General features: G+C 40.3%; 1 protein-coding gene across 3 annotated transcripts in view; it reads left to right on the top strand.

Annotated features, from left to right (window-relative positions):
* POLA1 (DNA polymerase alpha 1, catalytic subunit) overlaps window positions 1–23229 on the top strand; it is a 335037-nt gene that overhangs the window by 4583 nt on the left and 307225 nt on the right. For 2 of the 3 annotated variants that reach the window (XM_075854007.1, XM_075854009.1), the window contains exons 2-6: window positions 4850–4974; window positions 8554–8650; window positions 11298–11372; window positions 15091–15206; window positions 21224–21289. In XM_075854007.1, coding sequence (XP_075710122.1) covers window positions 4850–4974; window positions 8554–8650; window positions 11298–11372; window positions 15091–15206; window positions 21224–21289 — 479 coding nt within the window. The remainder of the gene's footprint in view (window positions 1–4849; window positions 4975–8553; window positions 8651–11297; window positions 11373–15090; window positions 15207–21223; window positions 21290–23229) is intronic. The other variant, XM_075854008.1, reaches the window with a different exon arrangement.

Genomic DNA, 23229 nt, shown 5'->3' with positions numbered 1-23229 from the left:
TGTATGAGGTATTTGTCTTCAGTGGCACAAACTGGGCACAATATATTGTGCATTAAAATGGCATATCAGTGGAAAATTTTAATTTTCACTTTGCACCATCCGCTGCGCATTAACGCCTTGGCGCACCACGACTTAATAGAATGTCGTGGTGCGAGGGGTTATATATGGAGCGGGCTCACGCTCCATATTCTGCAGCTGTCAGCTGTGTATTACAGCTGACACCCGGGACTAACGGACAGGAACAGCGATCGCGCTGTTACAGGAGCCTGTAAAATGATATTATACTGCAATACATTAGTACTGCAGTGTATTGTACCAGCGACCTAATGATCGCTCGTTCCAGTCCCCTAAAGGGACTTTTGGGAGGTTTCCACTGTTTTGGTACCTCAGGGGCTTTGCATATGCGACATGACACCCGAAAACCAGTCCAGCTAAATTTGAGCTCCAAAAGCCAAATATTGTTCCTTCCCTCCTGAGTCCTGCCGTGGGTCCAAACAGCAGTTTATTACCACATATGGCGTATTGCTGTAATCAGAACAAATTGCTTTACAAATTTTGGGGTAATTTTTCTCCTTTATTCATTGTAAAAATTAAACATCTCTATGTTTTTTCAGAAAAAAGTAGATTTTCATTTTCACGGCCTAATTCCACTAAATTCAGCAAAAAAACTGTGGGGTCAAAATGCTAACTATACCCCTAGAACAATTCCTTGAGGGGTGTAGTCTTCAAAATGGGGTCCGTTTTGGGGGGATTCCACTGTTTTGCTTACTCCAGGGCGTTGCAAACGCGACATGGCACTGAAAACCAATCCAGCAAAATCTGCGCTTCAAAATCCAAATGGCGCTCCTTCCCTTCTGAGCTCTGCCGTGGGTCCAAACAGCAGTTTAGTACCACATATGGGGTATTGGCGTAATCGGGAGAAGTAGCTTTACAAGTTCTGGGGTGCTTTTTAATCTTTATTCCTTGCAAAGATTATTTTTTTTAAATATTTTTTCAGAAAAAAAGTAGATTTTCACTTTCACAGACAAAACTCCAATAAATATAGCAGAAGACCTGTGGGGTCAAGATGCTAACTATACCCCTAGATAAATTCCTTGAGGTGTGTAATTTCCAAAACCGTCTCACTTTTGGGGGATTTCCACTGTTTTGGTACCACAAGACCTCTTCAAACCTGACATGGTGCCTAAAATATATTCTCAAAAAAGGAGGCCCCAAAATCCACTAGGTGCTCCTTTGCTTCTGAGGCCTGTGTTTCAGTCCATTATCACACTAGAGCCACGTGTGGGATATTTCTAAAAACTGCAGAATCTGGGCAATAAATATTGAGTTGCATTTCTTGGGTAAAACCTTCTGTGTTACAGATTTTTTTTTATTACAAATGAATTTCAGCAAAAAAAATAAAATTAGAAAATTTCACCTCTACTTTGCTTTAATTCCTGTGAAGCGCCTAATGGGTTAAGAAACTTTCTGAATGCTATTTTTAATACTTTGAGGGGTGCAGTTTTTAATATGGGGTGATTTATGGGGTCTATCTAGTACATAAGGCCCTCAAAGCCACTTCAGAACTGAACTGGTCCCTGTAAAAATAGCCTTTTGAAATTTTCTTGAAAATGTGAGAAATTGCTGCTAAAGTTCTAAACGTTGTAACGTCCTAGAAAAATAAAATAATGTTCAAAAAACTATGCAAATATAAAGTAGACCTATGGAATATATAAAATAGTAACTATTTTGTGTGGTATTACCATCTGTTTTACAAGCAGATACATTTAAAATGAGAAAAATCATAATTTTTGCAAATTTTCTCTAAATTTTGGTGTTTTTCACAAATAAGCAATGCATTTATTGACCAAATTTTTCCACTAACATAAAGTACAATATGTCGCGAGAAAGCAATCTCAGAATCGCTTGGATAGGCAAAAGCATTCCAGAGTTATTAACACATAAATTGACACATGTCAGATTTGAGAAAATGGGGCTGGTCATGAAGGTCAAAATGAGCTCGGTCTTGAAAGGGTTAAAACTATTCAATCAGCCGGTGAATGAGCGTTTGCTTGTTCATCGGCTGATCGTTGCCCTGTTTACGCAGGGCAATTATCGGGAACGAGCGTTCTGTGAGCGCTCGTTTGCCTGATAATTGGCCAGTGTAAAAGGGCCTTTAGGCTAGGTTCACACTGTGCTTTATTTTTTATTTTTAGCATGGTGTTATATTGTTTTCGATGTTGATCTCCCATGTAGAGACATGGGAGATTATCTACCAAAACAAAAAGCACATGCTAAAAACGCAACAGAAGCGTGTGAACCCAGCCTAAGCCAGGACTAAGGCCCCATACACACGAACGTGCTTTTGCGGCCGCAATTCCCCCGAAAATCCACGAGAGAATTGCGGCCCCATTCATTCCTATAGGGCCATGCACACGACCATGGTTTCCACGGTCCATGCATGGCCCAGGAGCCCGGACCGCAGAGAGAACGGGCAAGTCTTATTACGGCCGTGTTCTGCAGTCCAGGCTCATAGCAAATAATGGCCGTGGCCATGTGCGCGGCCCGCGATTTGCGGGTGACACTCCGCCCCCGGCCGACCCAAAAATCACGGCTGTGCACATGGCTACGGTCGTGTGCATGAGGCCTAGGAAAGCTACAATGATCGGCTCCTAATCTGAAAGACTCCACAAGACCATGTATTACATGGTCACACACTAATTTGAAACCGCAACGTGTAATACTACCTTTTCTCTTCTGAGTCAAAGTGGCAGTCTTGGTCCGCTAATGCTGGGAAAAGAGTGCATGGCATCTGTCAAATTTTTAAGCCAGTGACCCACATGTATTAAAGTGTACCTCCACTTTCAGTTAAAAACTATTCTAATGCAGGAATATGCACTACAAGGCTATGTTCACACGCACAAGTAAAAACGGCTGAAAATTCCGGCGCTGCTTTTTTTTTTGGAGCTGTTTTACAATTGAAATGGCTCAAGAAGTGACATGCTCCTCCTTAGGCGGCTTTTTTTTTTACGCACCGTTCTTTCTGTAAAACCGTATAAAGAAACGCCCCTTCTGAACTAAACAATGTTTTTTCCCATTGATTTCTATGGAAAGGTGTTTGTCAGCGTTTTTCAAGGTGTATTTTAAGGCATTTACGCCTCGAAATACGCCTGAAAACACTGCGTGTGAACATACCCTTATAGTTCTTCTAAATACCTTTTGATAGGCGTTTCTGCTTCTTGCAGCTTCATGTACTGTGTATAGGATTCTATAGCGCAGCCGGCAGCACGGACTTTACACAGTAAAATCAGTAATACAAGTGATGAGAAAAGCTATTATAGGGCACACTCCTGCATTCTAATAGTTTTTAACTGAAAGTGCAGGTATGCTTTAAGGCTACATGCACACCTTGCGTATTTTGCTGCGAAGAATACGCAGCAAAACCCCAAGAAATTCGCAGTGAAAAAAAAAATGCACCTGGAGATGCGGTTTTTACGTTTTGCTGCGTAAACTGCGGAGTTTTCATGCTGCAAGTTTTGCCGCGGATTTCTCCAGAACTAGGGAGATAGAATTCGCAAGTGGAATCGCAAGATATATTGACACGCTGCGGTTCCGTCAATTTCCGTGCGGTAAAATACAGCAGCGTATACGTGATTACCTGAAATCTCATTGACTATGCTGGTACTGTGTTACGCTGCGGTGTTGCCTCACGCAAATACGTGCGGCAATGCTGCACGTAATACTCATTGTGTGCATTGACCCTAATTCTTTGTCAATCTTCAAATTGGTTTCGGTTTATGATTTACATTTCAAGTTGCGTTTCATAATTAGGGCTAAAAAAGTTACTCCACCCATGAGCACGTCCACTTGGCCAGCATAAACCACAAAATGTTACATGCATCGCAAACCGCAATTATTTGTAGCAGAAATATTTAATAAATGAGTGTACAGAGTATCCAACAGTAGTTTAGGTCTCAAATCCTGCTGACAGTGTGATATAGGGGGGGGGGGGGGGAGGCATTTTAAAACGTAGCTTTTTTTTTTTTTGTTCATGCAAGTTGCATTACCGATAAAACCACCTTTAATTCTCTCTTGCAAATTCTCCTGTACTTAATGCTGCAAGTCCCGCCCCTCTGCTCTGAGTGACAACTTATTGCGATCTCCTGATTGGCTGCTAGAGCTGTCACTCAGATCAGAGAGTGGCATTTGGAACCGCCGCGCTGGGAGAACTGAACGTCCGTTTCCTCAGTCATGCAACTTGCTTGACCCAGAAGAACGGTAAGTTTAAAATGCCCTTCCCCTCTGCTATATCACCCTGACAGCAGTTTTGAAGGCTCTAAATTGCTGACAGGTTCCCTTTAAATTTCTAATCTTATTATGGGATCAATAATTTTAATTCTATAAAATGTTATGTATATAAGGAAATAACATTAAAGTGTAGCTAAACGTTTGAAAAACTTCTGACATGTCATAGTGTCATGTCAGAAGTTTGTATTGGTGGGGGTCCGAGCACTGAAACCCCCACCAATCGCTAGAACAAAGCAGCTGAAGTGCTTGTGTGAGCGCTCAGCCGCTTCGTGTCTGTTTGGCTTTTTCCGGAAAGCCGATGTATCGGAGTACGGGCTCATAGACTTTCTATTGAGTCTGTACACAATACATTTATTTCCGGAAAAAGCCGAACACGAAGCGGCTGAGCGCTCACCCAAGCGCTTCAGCTGCTTCGTTCTAACGATTGGTGGGGGTTTCAGTGCTCGGACCCCCACCAATACAAACTTCTGACATGTCACTATGACATGTCAGAATTTTGTCAAACGTTTAGCGGCACTTTAATTTATAGAAATAACTATTATTTGTCTTGTTTTGTTGTCAGATATGGCCGACTCCGGGAGTTTTGTTGCATCCCGTTCTCGGCGAGAAAAAATAGAGAAAACAGGCCGTAAGGCAGCCTTGGAGAAACTGAGAAAAGCAAAATCTGGAGAAAAAGTCAAATATGAGGTAAACAATTTTAAGTGCTGCTGATAAAGTTGTCCTTGATGACGAGGTAACCAAAGCAATCCATTGGATTTCTCTGATTGTATAATCTCAATACAGAATGACTAAACCTATTATAATATTAAAGAGCGTGCATTTGGACATGATTGGAGCTGTTACTTTTTGCAAAATAGAATGTAAGTCTGTGGAATAAATGTAAATCCAAATCGGACGGTACAGGAAGGCTGGAGGGTTTTGGAGTTGCTGTCAGTGGTCTGTGTTAGCCTAGTGTCTGTATATGCCTAGTTCATATACGGACAAGATACCCATGTATTTTGGAGTCTGGGTAAGACAATCAGAACATTTGTGGAGATTTACATAGCAAAACGTGCCATATTTTACTGTGCAGAATTGTGCCACAAGTGTAGCACGTTGCATGTGCCAAATTTATTATGCGTTCTAGACACTTTCTTTCTATTTTGAAAAGTGTGTATAACAAGTACGTAACGAAGTTGAATTGTAAAATACACCAAATATTTTAACCCATGGTGCGATCCGCTGTACATCTGTGGTACTGGCACTTGCAGAAATGTACGGCACAGAGATGGTGCAGGCACATGAGCTGTGCCTGCACCATCTGCAGCAGGTGTCAGCTGTACGTTACAGCTGACACTGCTGCAATGGCTGGGATCAGAGAGAACTCTGATCCTTGCCATTTAACCCCTTAAATGCTGCAGTCCATAGCAACCACGACATCTAAGTAGTTAGAAACAGGGAAGGGGGGCTCCCTTTGTTACTCTTTGGCGGCCCGTAACGCGATCGCGGCGTGCTGATAGATGTCAGACCTTAGAAAGCTTTTTTTTTAATTCCTATTAGGAGTCCTGTTGGTTTTAGGGTGAATTTACACAGAATGGACATGCTGCGGATTTTCTGTTCAGATTTGTGGATGGAAAGTCATTAGCGGAACCCACATCATGTCCATTCATGTCGCAGAGTGGACATGGATTTGTTGCCAATTTTTTTCCCCATTGACTTCAATAGGAAAGTCAAAAACTGCAAGCAAAGTCCAGTGTTGCCGATTTTGCTGTGGATTACCTGTGGATTTGCATCAATATCCGCAAGTGTGGCTATTTTAAATGAATGATTTTTAATAAAAAAAATAGTTTGCTTCTTAGGAAATCTGCACCGACAAATCTCTATGAAAATCCGCGTGATTCGGTGTGGATATGCTACTGTCGATTTTTCCTGTGAAAATGATCCATAGCAAATCTGACCGGTGTGGACCTGGCTTTAGGGCCCATTCACACGAGCGTGAATAACGTCTGGGTGCCGTGCATGGAAATCATGCACCGCACGCGGACCCATTGATTTCAATGGGGCCGTTCACACATGCGTGAGTTTTCACGCAGGCAGAGTCCGCTGTGTGAAACTTATTGAATGCCCTATATTGGTGCGTTTTCACGCACCTACCTGCCCATTGAAGTCAAAGGGTGCGTGAAAGCAACGCACCGCACGTGGATGTGCAGTGTGTGATTTGCGCATCCATTAGTTTGAAAAGAAAATGTGCTTTCGAGTTTGTGATAAACGCATGCCACTCGCAAAGCACACTGACGCATAAAGCAACACACACGGACCAGAGTCACGCGTGTTTTTCATGTGCGTGAATCTGATACGCTCGTGTGACTGTAGCCAGGCATAATACACTGCAGTATATAAGCAATGCAGACCCTAATAAATAGATGCCCCACTGATAAAGTCTAATTACAACTCCGGAGGCTGCGTCACCGGCTTTGTGAAGACAGCGACCCTCCATCAGCAGAACTAATATTTAATGGCAGGATAATCCTCCGCAGATTGCCACGTCTCATTCTTCTATCTAGCAATACAGGTTAGGCCTCTAGAAACATTAGTTGTCTTGTATGCCATTTGTTGTTCTGAGCTTAACTTGTATAATAATTTTTTGAACTTCTTTTCCACCATCACTAGGGGTTAATATATATGCCCACATTTACAGACATAATTATATGAATCTCAGTAATAATTGGGACGTCTCCTGAATGGCACTACTACTGGAGTGGAGGCGGACGCTGATATTTTAATGTGGGTGTCTATGTCTACCTGCGACAGATTTGCTTCAATGGTGGATGAATACATTTGGGGTGTGGGATATTGCAGACTGCAATTTTTCCAGTGGCATTTGCTAGCGAATAACCGGCTCTAGTGAAAATGTTCTGGGATATATTTAAAATATGGATCCCAATACTCGGGATATGGGACTGCTTCTCCAGTTGCTTGTGCTTCCAGTGAGATAAATTTGCCCTTTCCCATAGGACATCCTATTGTCTGGAGAATGATTTTAATACAAAAATTGCTTTTAATCTCACAATCATAAAAATGTTAAATAAAAGCTGTCACTATGTCAGATCTCTTTAAATTTGAGCATCTATGTGATGCCCTAATGGTAATACAAGTAAGTGCCTGTTCACATCACGTTTGCCTTCCGTTTGGACTTTCCGTTCATCTGTTCCGTCAGAGGGACAAACGAACGGAGAGACAAACGGAAAGTATCGTCTGCAGCACCATTGATTTCAATTATATTTTTTTTCTTTCCGTTGGTTTCAGTTTGTTTCAGCTGTTATTTTTCTCTTAAAAATAAGAAAGTAAAATAAAAATAATGTTAAATAAAAGAAAAATACACATTTTTTGCAATAAAAATTAAAATAAGTCAATACATAAAATATACACGTTCTGTATCGTCGCGACCGTAATAACAAATTTATAGCGTAATTTAAGATGTTTACGCTGTTATAAAATAAAATCTGCTTTTTCACTTATTAATGTGAGGCACGAGGTATTATGAATTTTGAACCTCCATGCGCCTCACATAGTAATTAACCCAATGTTGTCCATTATGACTGAGAAACACGATGGGGTTAATTACTATTAATGCGAGGCGCATGGATGTACAAAATTAATCGCACCACGCTCCTCACACCAGAAAATGGAAGAACTTTTTTTAAAAACATTTTTTATTCTGGTATCGTGACAACCCTAATGTGAACAGACCCGAAGTCTAATGGCATCCACTAATCACCCACCCTCCAAGTGCCAAACACATGATCCTTTTTCAGTACTTCTGATCGGCAAGGAACATGTGACGCCCCATGTAATTTCACATAACTAGGAAGTATTTTCTTTTCAGCCCCCCTGATTGGCACTTTGGGAGGCTGTTTAATTGATGTATTGTGCTCGCTAGTATAGCTCAATTATTATTATAGGTCGGTCTGTCATTTTCTGTTTATCTGTGTGCAGATCAGCCACATGACATGATTTTATGGCATAGAATATGGTGAAAGATCAATGTAGAGCTATATTCACACTGGCATCATGGCTTCTGTTTAAAATGGAAGGCATGAAGTTATACTGGATCGGTCACGATTTCCGTCATTCGGTGACAAAAATATTGCTACGTTCTTCTCTATTCTTGTCATCAAGTGACGTCAACTCCAACTAAGGCTCCAAACTCTTATGTAACAGAGTGAAAAGCACATGTTTATGATCATCTAGATGTACATGTTAATCATTTACCCCTTTTACTGTGAGGTGGAAGAAATGGCGAGTATTTATGAAGAGGTGGATGAGGAGTCTTACTCAAAAATAGTCTGTGAACGCCAAGATGATGACTGGATAGTGGATGATGGTAAGAAATCTATATATATATATTTTTTTGTTATTGTAAGTTTGCTATTAAAGTCTATGCAAACCTTTTTGAAAGTTTTTTTTTTTTTTTTATAAAAATGTGTGCAACTTTCAAATGAGTTTTTATTAAAAATTATTTTTGCTTTTTGAGAATACAGCTGCTCAGAGCATCTGTATTTTTTGCTAAGGCCTCATGCACACGAAGTTTGGGAGCACGGCCCGTAAAATATAAAAAACATTCTCCATAATTCCCGGCACGGACACCTATCCTTAGCCATACGGAAAGGTGTCCCCGCCCAATAGAACCGAACGGGTCAGTAATTGCAGACCGTATTACAGAGATTTTTTACGGTCGTGTGCATGGGGCCGAAGACCTGAATCCGTCAGTCCCACCAAGGTTTACATAGACTGTAAATTGGTGTTCAGTAGTTTTATACGGTACTGATTGAGAGGGGGAGCTTCTGATTCAAGTCTAATGCTCACAAAGTTTGGGATGGATACATTGGTGCATTCCATTTATTTCCACAGTTGTACCCTAAAAAGAACAACTTAATTTGCCTGTGGATCTCACAATACAGTAGGTGAAGTCTGTAGCATGTCAATTTTCACTCCGTGGTGTGTGAATAGTTTTCTTAAACCCCATTAACTTGCATTTTATTGTATGTTTCTGTGGGAAATATGCAACAGATCTGCCACGTAAACATGGCTATACTGTCCAACGGGGCTTTCACTCCTAAGTGGTTGACTTAATCTATGATGACGTTTTTTTAGAGTGTACAAGTGGATTTCGTAATACATTTATAATGCGTTATGCATTTTTGTAATGAATAGAAATACTCTGCACACTGTTTTGATCCAAAATTCGTAGATTTATTTATTATTATTTGTTAGAGTAGTAATGGGTAAACGTTTTCGGTCAAAAGAGACCTTCATCTGACTGCCCAGAGTTGTAAGCATAACAAATGTATTGTGGCATGTAGTTGTATCGATGTAATCGCTTAGTGAAGTTGTGCCTGCTACAGCTATATACCACGATATGTTTAAAGAGGCTCTGTCACCAGATTTTCAAACCCCTATCTCCTATTGCAGCAGATCGGCGCTGCAATGTAGATAACAGTAACGTTTTTGTTTTTTTCAAAAACGAGCATTTTTGGACAAGTTATGACCATTTTTATATTTATGCAAATGAGCCTTTCTTAAGTACAACTGGGCGTGTTTAAAGTTATGTCCAATTGGGCGTGTATTGTGTGTGTACATCTGGGCGTTTTTACTTGTTTTACTAGCTGGGCGTTGTGAATGGAAGTGTATGATGCTGACGAATCAGCATTATCCACTTCTCTTCGTTACCACCCAGCTTCTGGCAGTTCAGACACACAGCGTGTCCTCGCTCATCCGACGCGATGAAGTTCCTGTGGGAGGAAGTGAGTGACGTCACAGCGTGATCTCGCGAGAACACGCTGTGTGTCTGCACTGCCAGAAGCTGGGTGGTAACGAAGAGAAGTGGATGATGCTGATTCGTCAGCATCATACACTTCCATTCACAACGCCCAGTTAGTAAAACAAGTAAAAACGCCCAGATGTACGCACATAATACACGCCCACTTGGACATAACTTTAAACACGCCCAGTTGTACTTAAGAAAGGCTAATTTGCAGAAATATAAAAATGGCTCATAACTTGGCCAAAAATGCTCGTTTAAAAAAAACAAAAAAAAAACGTTACTGTTATCTACATTGCAGCGCCGATCTGCTGCAATAGGAGATAGGGGTTTGAAAATCTGGTGACAGAGCCTCTTTAAGCTTACAGTTTTGGGCAGTCGGTTGGTCTGATGAAGGTCTCTTCTTTTGAACGAATACGTTTACCTATTACTACTCTGACCTGCCAGCAGAGATACTGTGTGTTCAACTAATAATTCTACGAATTTTTCATCGAGTGTATGGAGTATTTCTATACATTGTATTCGGGGTTGGGAACCCACTGCCTTCACCTCAGAAGAAGCTGAGTGCTGTGCTTTATCCTACATATGCATTTTTGTAATGGCTTTTACATTTCTACATTTGGACATACAGTAGTTGTACACCCCATATGAAACAAACTGTCCCTACACTCACGCCTCTTCCACTTATCAGGCTCCCCCAAACTGTTCACTCACGCTGAATTTTCAGCTTTTTTCGTTCTCATGAGAAGATAGACTATCAGGTCACGGAATGATCAGGTTACAGCTGTTCCTAGAAGTCTACCCAGAGGGGAGGGGGGGAGCAGAGAGAGGCAGACACATTTTGAGCCAATTCTGTCTTCACAGCTACACTGCTCATTACTGCTGTATAATGTCCTCCATGCTGCTGTAGATTCCTTATATGTATGTGATAGATAGAGATAGGAGAGCAGGGATCTCTTCTTCTATGTGTGCAGTGTATAGAAGACCTGATAGCAATTAGGCTCCACCTACTAGTTCATAGAATACAATGACCAGAAAGTTATTTACACGCATAGGACAGTTTATACCAAAAGGTTAGGTACGCTTGTAATTGTCTGTCTAAAAACTAAAATAAAAAGCGGTGTGATAAGACAAACGGCAATATTCTTTAAAACAACTAGTTTCTATGGCTATTCTTGATGTTAATTGTTTTATCTTCTCTGATTTCTAGATGGGGCAGGTTATGTGGAAGATGGAAGAGAAATTTTTGATGATGATCTTGAAGAAGACGTACCTCAAGACAAAGGTATGCTGTATGATGCTTTTAGCCATGTTTAATTCAAAACCTTCAAATCCCTAAAGGTTCACATACAAATTTCACCTTTTTGTAGCTACATATTTTATTCGATATTTTTTGTTAATATCATTGGGGACACCGCACCATTGGTATAGGCCCTTGACACCGGGAGGCTGACACTAGGTAGAAGAGTCTTTGCTCTGCCAAGGCAGAACTTACCCTTCTCACAGACACTGGCTTAATCAGTTTTAGCCTAGTGTCCTTAGTAGAATCAGGTTATGCCTACCTCCTATTTTTTTTATTACTTTTGGTCTTCGTTACAGATGGTTTTCAGCCTGGACTGCCAGCCTAGTCAAGCCCCTGTTGGTACACCAGATAGTTCTCTGCACTGCACTTTCCCCACCGCCGGGCACCTAACCATTTTCTGCAGGTGGAGGGAAGAATATGAAAACTTTTCCTTACAAACCCCCCTCTTCCCAGGTCTTCTTTTAGGGTTCCTTGCTATGGAATGAAGATGCTTATATTTTTTGGGGTATTCTACGTCTGTGGTTAACTATGTGTTTGGGGACTGTTTTGACACTTTCCAGACTCCTGAGGCCATCGCAATCTATGCCCTGGTCTCTCTTTGGAGGGTTCCCCTCTACTGTATCTCTTCCTGTTTCTGCACTTTGATTCTCTTTTTGTTCTTCCTGTAGGGGCCACACAAATGATTGGTGGCATCCGAGGCCACCATTGCTTGCTGGATGTGGTCTGTTTTTTTTTTGGAAACCTATCTGTTCAAGTGTAAAGTTACTACCCTTCGGGTCACCGCTCGTGGCGGTAAGGCACCAAGCGTCAGTTTCTCAGGTTAGCAAATCTGCTACCTGGACTTTGGTGTGCACCTTCACAAAGTTCTACCAGATCCATTCTTTAGCCGCCTCTGATGCCATTCTGGGTCGCAAGGTCTTGTAGGCAACTGCTATAGGAGGGTCACATGGCTGTCTTTAATTTTTCCTTTTCCACCCCTGTGACTGCTTTAGGATGTCCTATGATGTGTTCCCAATGATATTTACAAGAATATTTGTATTTTTTTGCTCGCCGCAATATCCCTTTCTTGCTGAATTCATTTTCGGAGACACAAATGCATTCATTGCAAATAATTTCCGTTTCCGCTCCACAAGATTTCAGGTTTTTTTTGCGGAAACAATAGCGTAGTCGACTGCGCTATTGTTTCCGCTAAAAAAACTGAAACCTTAAGAAAGGGGAACCATTTGCAACGGAAGCATTACCATTGAAATAAATGGTAATGCAAACAGAACCCATGGTTTCTGTTTGGCTTTTCATTCATGGGTTCCTCTGATGGAAAGCTCTATCTGAACCCATGAGCGAAAACCCAATGCTGCGGTGAACAGGCCCTAAGCCAGTGTCTGTGGGAGGAAGACTTTCCTACATAGTGTCAGCCGCCTAGTGGCAAGGGCCTATACCCATGGTGCTCTGTCCCCTTAATGAATTCCACAAGTAAGAGATTTTATGGTCTGTACAAAAATCCCAATTTCTTTTTTTATTTTTTACTTTGTTCTTTAATAAAAAAATTTTTTTTACAACCAAAACATGAACACTATGCAGAAGTTTATTCTAAATGCTAAACACAGTGCTTGCTTAAAGAGGCTCTGTCACCACATTATAAGTGTCCCATCTTCTACATAATGTGATCGGTGCTGTAATGTAGATTACAGCAGTGTTTTTTTTTATTTAGAAAAACAATAATTTTTGACGGAGCTATGTGCTGTGTAAATGAATGAAGTGTATGACGCTGATTGGTCAGCGTCATACACTTCTCTCCATAACGCCCACTTGGTCAAAACGTAAAACACGCCCAGTTGTTCATTAAGAAAGTAATTTGTATAAAGCTAAAATAGGTCATAATTCCGGCAAAAATTATCCTTTTTCTAAATAAAAAACACTGCTGTAATCTACATTACAGCGCTGATCACATTATGCAGGAGATAGGGCACATATAATGTGGTGACAGAGCCTCTTTAAGTGCTAATAAATTGCTTCACGATTTTGTCATTTCATAAACTTCTGACATGTCATGATATGTCAGAACTTTTGATTTGTGAGGTCCTGGTGCAAAGAAGCCCACCAGTTGATGAAACAAAGAGGCAGAAGTGCAAAGGGATCACCTCGGCTCTTCTCGGAAAGACGTAGTTAGCTGTTTCCGTAATTCTCATTGAACAGAATGAGGGGAGCCGCGTGCTTGCGTGGCCCCCTCTCCACTAGTCACTGCCTGGAATCTTCGGCTAGCGGTCGCTGGACCAGGCAAATGGGGGTTGTGTGACCTCTGTTCTCAATATAGATGTGGGTCCCAGAGATGGGACTCACATCTTTAAGACCTTTTATAGCATATCATGTGGATATGTCATAAATGTCTAAGATGGGAATACCCCTTTATTGATTTTATCAGTTTTCATTATTTTAAAATTCTTAAGTCTTCAAAATTAGACTTTTCCATCCTATTATTTTTTATTTGTTTCACTTTTAGGCAGATTTGCGGCAGTTATGATTTTTTAAAATTTTTTATTTAGTTAAAAAAAAACAAAACATTGTTTCTACATAATTTTTTTTAATATATATATATATATATATATATATATATAATAATTATCTATTTACTTCCATCGCATGCAAAAACTCCACCAAACTTCCCTTTTGTGGACCAGGGCCTATAGACAGTTTTTGGGGGAATTTTTAATTGCATTGGCTGTATTACGTGCTAAAAAAAACCACTTCTACAATTGGTTGTTGTTAAAAATTGTCATCCGTTTGGCTACTGCAGCCGACATTTATTCTAGTACATAGAATACATAGCCTGAAAAATAGTGTTCACAGTTAGGCCTCATGCACACGAACTTCAGGGTTTTTTCTGACCCCAAATACAGATCTGACGTAGCCGTCTGCAATTGCGGAAGCGCCCATAGATTTCTATGAGCAAATCCGTGCCGCAATTTCGGCCAAGAATAGGACATGTTCTATATTTTGCGGATTATTTCTACGACCTGGACACACATCTGTAAATATACGGAAAGGTGTCCGTGGCTAATAGAAATGAATGGGTCCGCAAACTTCTGACCAAATCAGTTGAAAGCCCCATGCACACGACCATAGTTTTCAGCCGTAATTACAGATCTGTCAATACAGATGCATGGGGCCTTCAACTGATTTGGTCATAAGTCCGCTTAACCGAATGTTCAGACGTGGAGAGAAAGCGGCTAGAGAACAAACAGTCAGATGGATTTCCCTGTAACTGCATTCTGCAGGCTATGTACTGGAATAGATGCAGGCTGCAGAAGCTTGAACAGAGCACACATTTTAATAACCAATCGAAAGTGTTTTTTAGCACAAAATACGGTTAAAGCAATTACAAAAGAAAAAAAAGTTCGCACACAGTTTTTTGGCGCTATTTTAGACGCGGAAACTGCCAGAATCAATGGGAGACGACAACGGTTTTTCCCATTAGCGGAAAAAAACGATCGTCGAAAAAAAACCAAGTGACGTGCTCTTTCTTCCCGCGTTTCCGTCTCTGACCTCCCATGAAATGAAGGAATTTTGAGGCAGTTTTTTCTGCCTGCAACAAAGTATGTGAACATATCTTTTAAAGTCTTTTATTTTTTTATAGTATATTACATGCTGGAATGGTTTGTTCTGATATTTTTAGTATCCTGAATTTAATAACGCTTCTTTGTAGGAAAAAGACGGAAGGGAGCAGTTAAAGACAAAACGAATGTGAAAAAGTCTTTTGTATCCAAACCAAGTGATATCAAATCAATGTTTATGGCCAGTGCTGGGAAAAAAAATACAGATGTAAGTTTTTTTTTGGATTTTTTTTAAAATTTAGATTAAATAAACGTTCATACTTATTAGGTGGGGCAATAGGTTCTTTCCACTTTTGAAAGCCGCCTGATCAGGTGGGAACTGCATATCTACACCGTCCCCTCCGGCCTTCTAGTGAAATGAATGGCCACCGCTTCCACCAGACAGAAATGTTGTGTAAACGGAAGAGAACATTAACTGACCATTTCATTTCCGAAGGAATTCCAGTTGGAAAAAAAAAATTACTGTTCGATGAAATTTTCGTTTAGAATGTTTGAAGGTCAGCATAGAAGGGAAAGCCCTATATGATAAGTAACCTTATTTCTACTAAGGCAATAAAAGGACTTAATGCCCTTTTTGCAGAGTTCGATGAGAGGTTAACCCCTTAATGACGCGGCCTAGTTTTGGCCTTAAATTCATTTCAAATCTGACATGTCACTTTATGTGGTAATAACTCTGGAATGCTTATACCTATCCAAGGGATTCTGAGATTGTTTTCTCGTGACATATTGGACTTTTAGTGGTAAAATTTCGTCAATATATTCAGTATTTATTTGTGAAAAATAGCAAAATTTAGAGAAAACTTAGAAAAATTAGCATTTTTCTGAATTTAAATTATCTGCTTATAAGACAGATGGTAATCATTTTTTGTCAACCTACAGCAAACCTCAAAACAGAGTAAAGCGAAAAAGGGGGGTCCCCCAATCAAACTCAGAAACAACCTACAAGCGCCAAAGCGCCGGGGACATAGCATCCCAATAGAATGTGAAAATAACTACCATGGATAGTAAAAAATATACAACTTTATTAGTACATAACGATACATGGTATTACGATAATAGATACAATAAGAATAAGGCGGATCATATATCAAGAGGAGTAGCAATAAGGTATAGATGACAGCATACCAAGAGGAACACAAAAGACAACCAAACTCGAATAACTTCCCAAAACTAACATGCCATGAATACAAGTATGGTAAAGTGTCAATAAGGCATAAAAATATGAATATATGACTATATACGTTAAAGAAATACTGCCAGTTGTAAAGTATACATAGCACAAATCTGCTTAGGATACACAACGCATATGCAGGCCAACGTTTACAGATAAATGCCAAATAAAATAGGTGCAAGAACCAAGATACCTGTAGACATGATGAAAGCAGGGAACGTGAAGAGGCACAAAGACGCCTCGACGCGCGTTTCGCCTGGGACCGAAAAAACAGCAATTCTACTATTGTTTTTTTATTCCCTTTTTTTTTTTTTACAGCTTTTCCTGTGCTCTATAAATGACACGTTCACTTTACTCTGCGGGGCGATACGAATACGGCAATACCATATGTTTATAGGTGTTTTGTTTTCATGTCTTATGACGTTTGCACAATAAATATACTTAACAAAAATCATTTACTTTTTGTGTTGCCATATTCGAAGATCCATAACTTTTTTTTATTTTTCCATCAAGAAAGCCGTGTGAGGGCTTGTTTTTTGCGTAAAGAACAGTAGTTTAGATCAGTACCATGTAGTTTGTAGTTTCGATCAGTAGAATTTTTGGGTATATGCGACTTCTTGAACTCTCTTTATTCCATTTTTTGGGAGGTGAAGTGACTAAAAAATATTGTGATTCTAATATGGTTTATTATTATTTTCTTTTACAGCGTTCACCGTGCGGGATAAATAACGAAATACTTTTGTTGGTCAAGCCATTACGGATGTGGCGATACCAATTATGTATAGTTTTATTTTCATTTTTTTAATAATAAAGGACTGATGAGGGGAAAAAGGGGATTTTTACTTTATAACTTTTATTTTTACACAGCTTTTTTTTTTTTTAAAACCTTTTTTGTCTCACTAGAGGACTTGAAGGCATGAAGCCCTCATCGCTATTCTAATACACTGCACTACATGCGTAGTCCAGTATATTAGAGCTGTCAGCTGCTCACTGACCGCAAGCATAGTGAGTCCTGCCTTTGTCTGGACCTACTAGGCATTCGTAGATGGCATAGCTAGACCCCTTTGTTAGACCTCTGGTTGCCATAGCAACCATCGGCGCCTGCGATCATGTCGTCAATGGTGTTTTAACCCCTAAGAAGCTGCGATCGCTACTGAATGCGCCTTCTAAGGGGTTAATTGGCGATCGGTCCCTGGGGAAGGAGTTGCGGCAACTGCTGTCTGAGACCGCAGTTGTCACAGCTAGTGTGCATGCCGGGGGGGCCGGAATGGCGGTTCCTCTCGTGACGTACTTTTCAGTCACTGAGTGTGAACGATTCGCTCATGGTGACGGAATAGTATGTCAAGGAGCGGGAAGGGGTTAAACCGTATCTGACCTTTTCAGGCCATTCTAATGGTCAGGTTGAGATCAGCCTTTGCATGCTGTCTCAACATCAGATGTGAATTCAGCGAAAATGAATTTCTTTTAACCTCTTCTCCACATCCGCCATACACATTTATACACACACACACGGCACTATCGTGAAGGGGATCCTGCAACGCGCATTACCATTATGTTGCGGTGATGGTGCGGGCTCTTCTACTGATGGTGCGGGCTAACTAGAGATTGCAGAATCTGAGGGGTTTTTACCTAATCGTTGGGGTGCGAATGGTTGGTATGGAAAGTCAGTTTATGACTGACAGCTCTAATACACTGCACTTCGTATGTAGTTCGGTGTATGACTGACAGCTCTAATGCACTTCGCTACGTATGTAGTGCGGTGTATTCAAATAGTAATCGGGGCTTCAGGCCTCCAAGTCCCCTAGTGGGGCAAAAAAAAAAAAAAAAGTTAATAAAAATGTTGTCAAAAAATCAGTTTCAAGATAAAAAAAACTAAAAAAAAAACAGCTTTTTTCCCCATAAGTATTTTATTATTTGAAAAAAAAAAAATAAGACCGCGCCGGAATCGCTGCTTTTAGGTCACATCTCCCAAAAAATGGAATAAAAAGTGATCAGAAAGTCACATTCACCCCAAAATAGTACCAACAAAAACGACAACCTGTCAACGCTAAAATAAAAAAAAGTTATGGCAGTAGTAATGCGGTGATGAAAAAAACATCCCGAAGTGCAGGCCGGATGGCAATATTCCTTCAGTTTCAGGGCCCTAGTATTTAGGAAACTAGGGAGGGAAGGGACATAGCACATCTGCTAGAAGCGAAGGCGCCCATATTATACCAGGGCAACACTTTCCCAGCAAAATTTCCCAAATTACAAAGGAAAAGTCCCCGAAAGATGCAGAGTGTTACAAGTCGGGGATAAGAAAGAATACAGTTTATCAGTGCGACACTGGTCTGTGCATAACTGATTGCTTCACAGCATACCACCTCTATGGATAGTTTTATTATTTACCCCATTATTATACTCTCTTATTATTCCCTGATGTACCAGTAATACTAACTAAACTGCTACGAAGAAAAATCCACGCTCCAAATGGCGCTCCTTCCCTTCTAAGCCCTACAGTGTGCCTAAACAGCAGATTTTATCCACATGTATGGCAATGCAATTTATGGGCTAAGATTCTCCAGTGGCACAAACTGGGAAACTGCAATTTTCACTTTGCATCATCCATTGTGTATAAATTTCTGAAAAACCACTGTGGGGTCTAAATGCTCACTACACCCCTCGATAAATGCCTTTAGAGGTGTCGTTTCTAAAATGGGGTATTTTTTTTTTTTGGTACGTCGGATTTTGCAAATGCGACATGGCGTCCGCATACCATTACGAAACGTGTTGCATAGTGTATTTTAGACACCACTAATAAAACAGTTGATTTCTGATAACTGACTAAGATTTCATACCAGCACGGGAGCGTCCCATCGAGGAGTTTTTTTTTCTTCTACATTTCCTGCATTTGTCAGACGCTGGGAGGATCTTTCCTTGAGAACCCAGACAACCAGAGTCAACTCCAGAGGCTCGCAAACCATGCTGCTACAGGGGTCTTGCAAGACCCAACACGCTTCAAAGTTGAGTTGTGCCGATCATCCAGCACAACCATACCAGGTGAGTTGACACTGATTCACCACGACTTTACATCTGTATTATATCCCAAATGGTATCACCTTAGAGGAGCGCCATATTCCATTTTATACCCCTACATTTTTCATTTTCACGGCTTAATTCTAATCAATTCGGCAAAAAACCTTTGGGGTCAAAATTCTCACTATACCCCTGGATGATTCTTCAAGGGGTGTAGTTTCCCAAATGGAGTCACTTTTGGTGGTGTTTCCATTGTATTAGTACTACAAGGGCTCCGTAAATGTGACATGGCGCCAAGAAACCATGCCAAATGGCGCTCGTTCCGCTCTGAGCCCTACCGTTTGTCCAAACAGCAGTTTGACCGCATATGGGGTATTGCCGTACTCGGGAGAAATGGGTTTACAATTGTTGGGGTGCTTTTTCTCTTTTAGTTCCTGCGGAAACAAAATTTGTTAAACCTACATTTTATTGGGAAATAATTTCTGCAAAAAACCTGTGGGGTTAAAATGTTCACTATACCCTTAGATAATTTCCTTGAGGTTTGTAGTTTCCCAAGTGGGGTCACCTATGGGGGGTTTCTAGTATTTTGGCCCCTCAGGGGCTTTGCAAATGCGGCATGGCCTCCGCAAACCATTCCAGCTAAATTTGAGCTCCAAAAGTCAAATGGTGCTCCTTCCCTTCTGAGCCCTGCCATGTGTCCAAACAGCAGTTTATTACCACATATGGGGTATTGCTGTACTCAGAAGAAATAGTTTTACAAATGTCGGGGTGCTTTCTCACCTTTTAGTCTTTGTGAAAATAAAAAAAGTACATTTTATTGGAAATAAATACATATTTTATTTTCAAAGCCCAATTCTAATAAAACCTGTGAATCACCTGTCGGGTCAAAATGCTCCCTACATACCTAGATGAATTCCTTGTGGGGTGTAGTTTCCAAAATGGAGTATTTTTCGGGAGTTTCCTTTATTTTGGTACCACAAGACCACTTCAAACCTGACATGGTGCCTAAAATATAATCCAATAAAAAGAGGGCCCCAAAATCCACTAGGTGCTTCTTTGCTTCTGGGGCCTGTGCTTCAGTCCATTAGCACACTAGGGCAACGTGTGGGATGTTTATAAAAACGGCAAAATCTGGGTAATACATTTTTAGTTGTATTTCTCTGTTAAAACCTTCTGTGTTACAGAAGGAAATGGTTTAAACATGAATTTCTGCAAAAATTTTTTACATTTCACCTCCACTTTGCTTTGATGCATGCGAAAAGCCTACAGGGTTAAGAAATGTTCTAAATGCTGTTTTAAATACTTTGGTGGGTGCAGTTTTTAATGTATGGGCCCCTCCAAAGCCACATCAGAACTGAAAGAATAGCATTTTGAAATTTTCTTGAAAATGTGAGACATTGCTACTAAAGTTCTAAGCCCTGTAACGTCCTAGAAAAATAAATTGAAGTTCAAAAAACTATGCCGTATGTTAATTAGCAACTGTTTTCTGTGGTATTACTATGTCTTACAAGCAGATGCATTGAAATTTTTTAAAAAAGGTTATTTTTTGCAATTATTAAATCCTAAATGTAACGACCAAGTTTTACCACTAACATAAAATCCAATGTGTCACGAGAAAATAATCTCAATCGCTTGAATAGGTAAAAGCATTCCAAAGTTATTACCATTATAAAGTGATACAAGTCAGATTTGAAAGAATGGGGCTCTGTCAGGAAGGTCAAAACTGGCCGTAGCAGGAAGGGGTTAAAGAGAATAGAGACGGCATGTACTGTATCAGTCTCTCCTCAAGCTGACCTAGAGCTGTTGAGTCATGTGGATATCCGAGCATGCCGGACTAGGTGGTGGCACAATTTTCTGCCAAGCAAGTTGAGGCTGTAATGCGAACGTGGACTTATAAGTACAGGAAGTTGTCCTTCATCACACAGCTTTGTACAACAATGGAAAAGGGGATACAGGGGCCGTTGGCCACAGTCTTACATAATAATAATATACTGTTAAGGACTAAAACTCTGCCAATAATGTGTATATTTTTATTTTAGCAGAAAGCCGTGGACTTGTCAAAAGATGACCTATTGGGTGATTTACTAAAAGATTTGAAATCGCAGGTAGAATTAATTTATTCCTAAGAGTATTTGTTATTGCATTTTTCCCTCAATTCTTCTGCAATGAATTTCTTTATATTGTATATGATCGTGTTCATTATACCTCCATTTTGTAGGATAGTTGTATAGTCGGTTTTAAAATAGTAATATACCGGCTTGAGCGTTAATATTTTTTATTTCATTGATATAGTTGTTTGAATGAAATTTTGAGCCATTGAATTATTCATCTCCCTATTCCAGTCATGGTGTATTTTTTTTGATGCGAGTTAATAGAGCCTGCTCAAGTTGAGAGGCTGATTGCATACAGCACTGACTACCTTCCAGCTCTTACACATGCTGCATCTGATGACTTACATGAGTATCTAAAAGCATTATAGAAGTGATCAAATGATCGCATTGTGAAGTCCCTGTGGGACTAAACAAATAGATTAAATGAAATTAAATTTAATAACGTTTCTATTAAAAAAAGTCTTTAACTGGTTCCCGACCGCTGGCTGTGTTTTTACGGCCAGTGGTCAGGGTCCTTATAACCAGAGCCATAGACTTTTTACGGCTTGGGTTTTAACTTGCTGCTCACGCGATCGGGCAGCTGAATGTCTGGTTTCCGGCTGTCAGTGACTTTCGGGGACCCTGAGTAGAGGATAGAAGCAGCTTTCGCTGCTTCTGTCTTCTCCGATCTCTTTTACACAGAGCTCAATGCGCGCTGTGTATAGGAATAGAGGCAGCGGCCACGCCGCTGTCTCTATTGCTCCCGGTGTTCATGTGACTGGTCACATGATCGCCGGGTGCCGTTAGTGACAGACTGCTGCTGGGTCACTATGGAACAGGCTCACTATGAGAGGGCTGATTTCCCCTGTAACTGGGGCTGCTGTGCTGATCTAGTTACAGTGGAAAAACATGGTGTAAAAGAAAGAAAAAAAATATATAAGGTTCCCCAAAGGTCTTTTTTGACCTTTGAGGGACAGACCATAGTAATAAAAAAAAGAAAGTGCAAAAAAAAATTAATAATAAATACACATAAAATACCCACTACAAAACCCCCCCCAATCATTTTTGTAACGCTAGCGCTGACCCAATTACCCTAATATAGACATGTACTATATTAAAATTTACGGTAGACAATGACTAGCGCAAATAAGAGGTCTATTTTAGGGTAAAACTATGTTATTACCAAAAAAAAATAGCTGAAACGTAAAAAAATATTTTTTTACTATTTTCAAACTTTATGATTAAAAATTCTAAAATAGCAAAAAGGATGTGTACAAAAACGATAAAAAAAAGAAACCTGCATTGTCTATGGAAAAAACGGCGCAAAAATCACGTAGTTAGCCCAACAAATAAAAAAGTTATAGCCATTTAACGAACACGTGCTAAAGAGGGCTAAACGGTGTCTGGTCCCGAAGGCTCAAAATAGCCCGGTCCTGAACTGGTTAAACCATGTTCCTGTTAAAAGTGGTTTTATTTCTTTAAAGCGTAAAAAAGAACTAAAAACCTAAAATACATGTGTTGTATCACCGGAGCCGTAACAACCCGTAAAAAAAAACCACAAAAGAAACTGCTGTATTGTGTTTTTTTCTTTTTTTTTTTTTTCTCTCCTTTTTCCTATTCCCTTGCACCTTTTACTCCCGACAAAAACGACAGACAGAAACCAGGGGCACCGTCTCCGTCACCATTGAAATCAATCGTCGGTGTCCGTTTGTCTGCTCAGGGTCCCGTTCTGATGGAAACCTCTGACGGAACATCCGAACCGGGACCCCAACGCAGATGTGAACGAAGCCTCATAATAAAAAATGTATATGTACCCCAAAATGGTTCTAATAGAAAAACTTGTTCCGCAAAAGACAGCCCATCTTAGGCCTAATGCACACGACTGTAGTGGTTTTGCAGGCTGCGATCCATTTGTCCGCAGAAAACCTTTTGTAGTTGCGGATCCATGATTCCTG

Source organism: Rhinoderma darwinii, chromosome 2 (assembly GCF_050947455.1).
Source record: "Rhinoderma darwinii isolate aRhiDar2 chromosome 2, aRhiDar2.hap1, whole genome shotgun sequence".
NCBI classification, from domain to species: Eukaryota; Metazoa; Chordata; class Amphibia; order Anura; family Rhinodermatidae; genus Rhinoderma; species Rhinoderma darwinii.
This window is presented reverse-complemented; position numbering and strand designations above follow the sequence as displayed.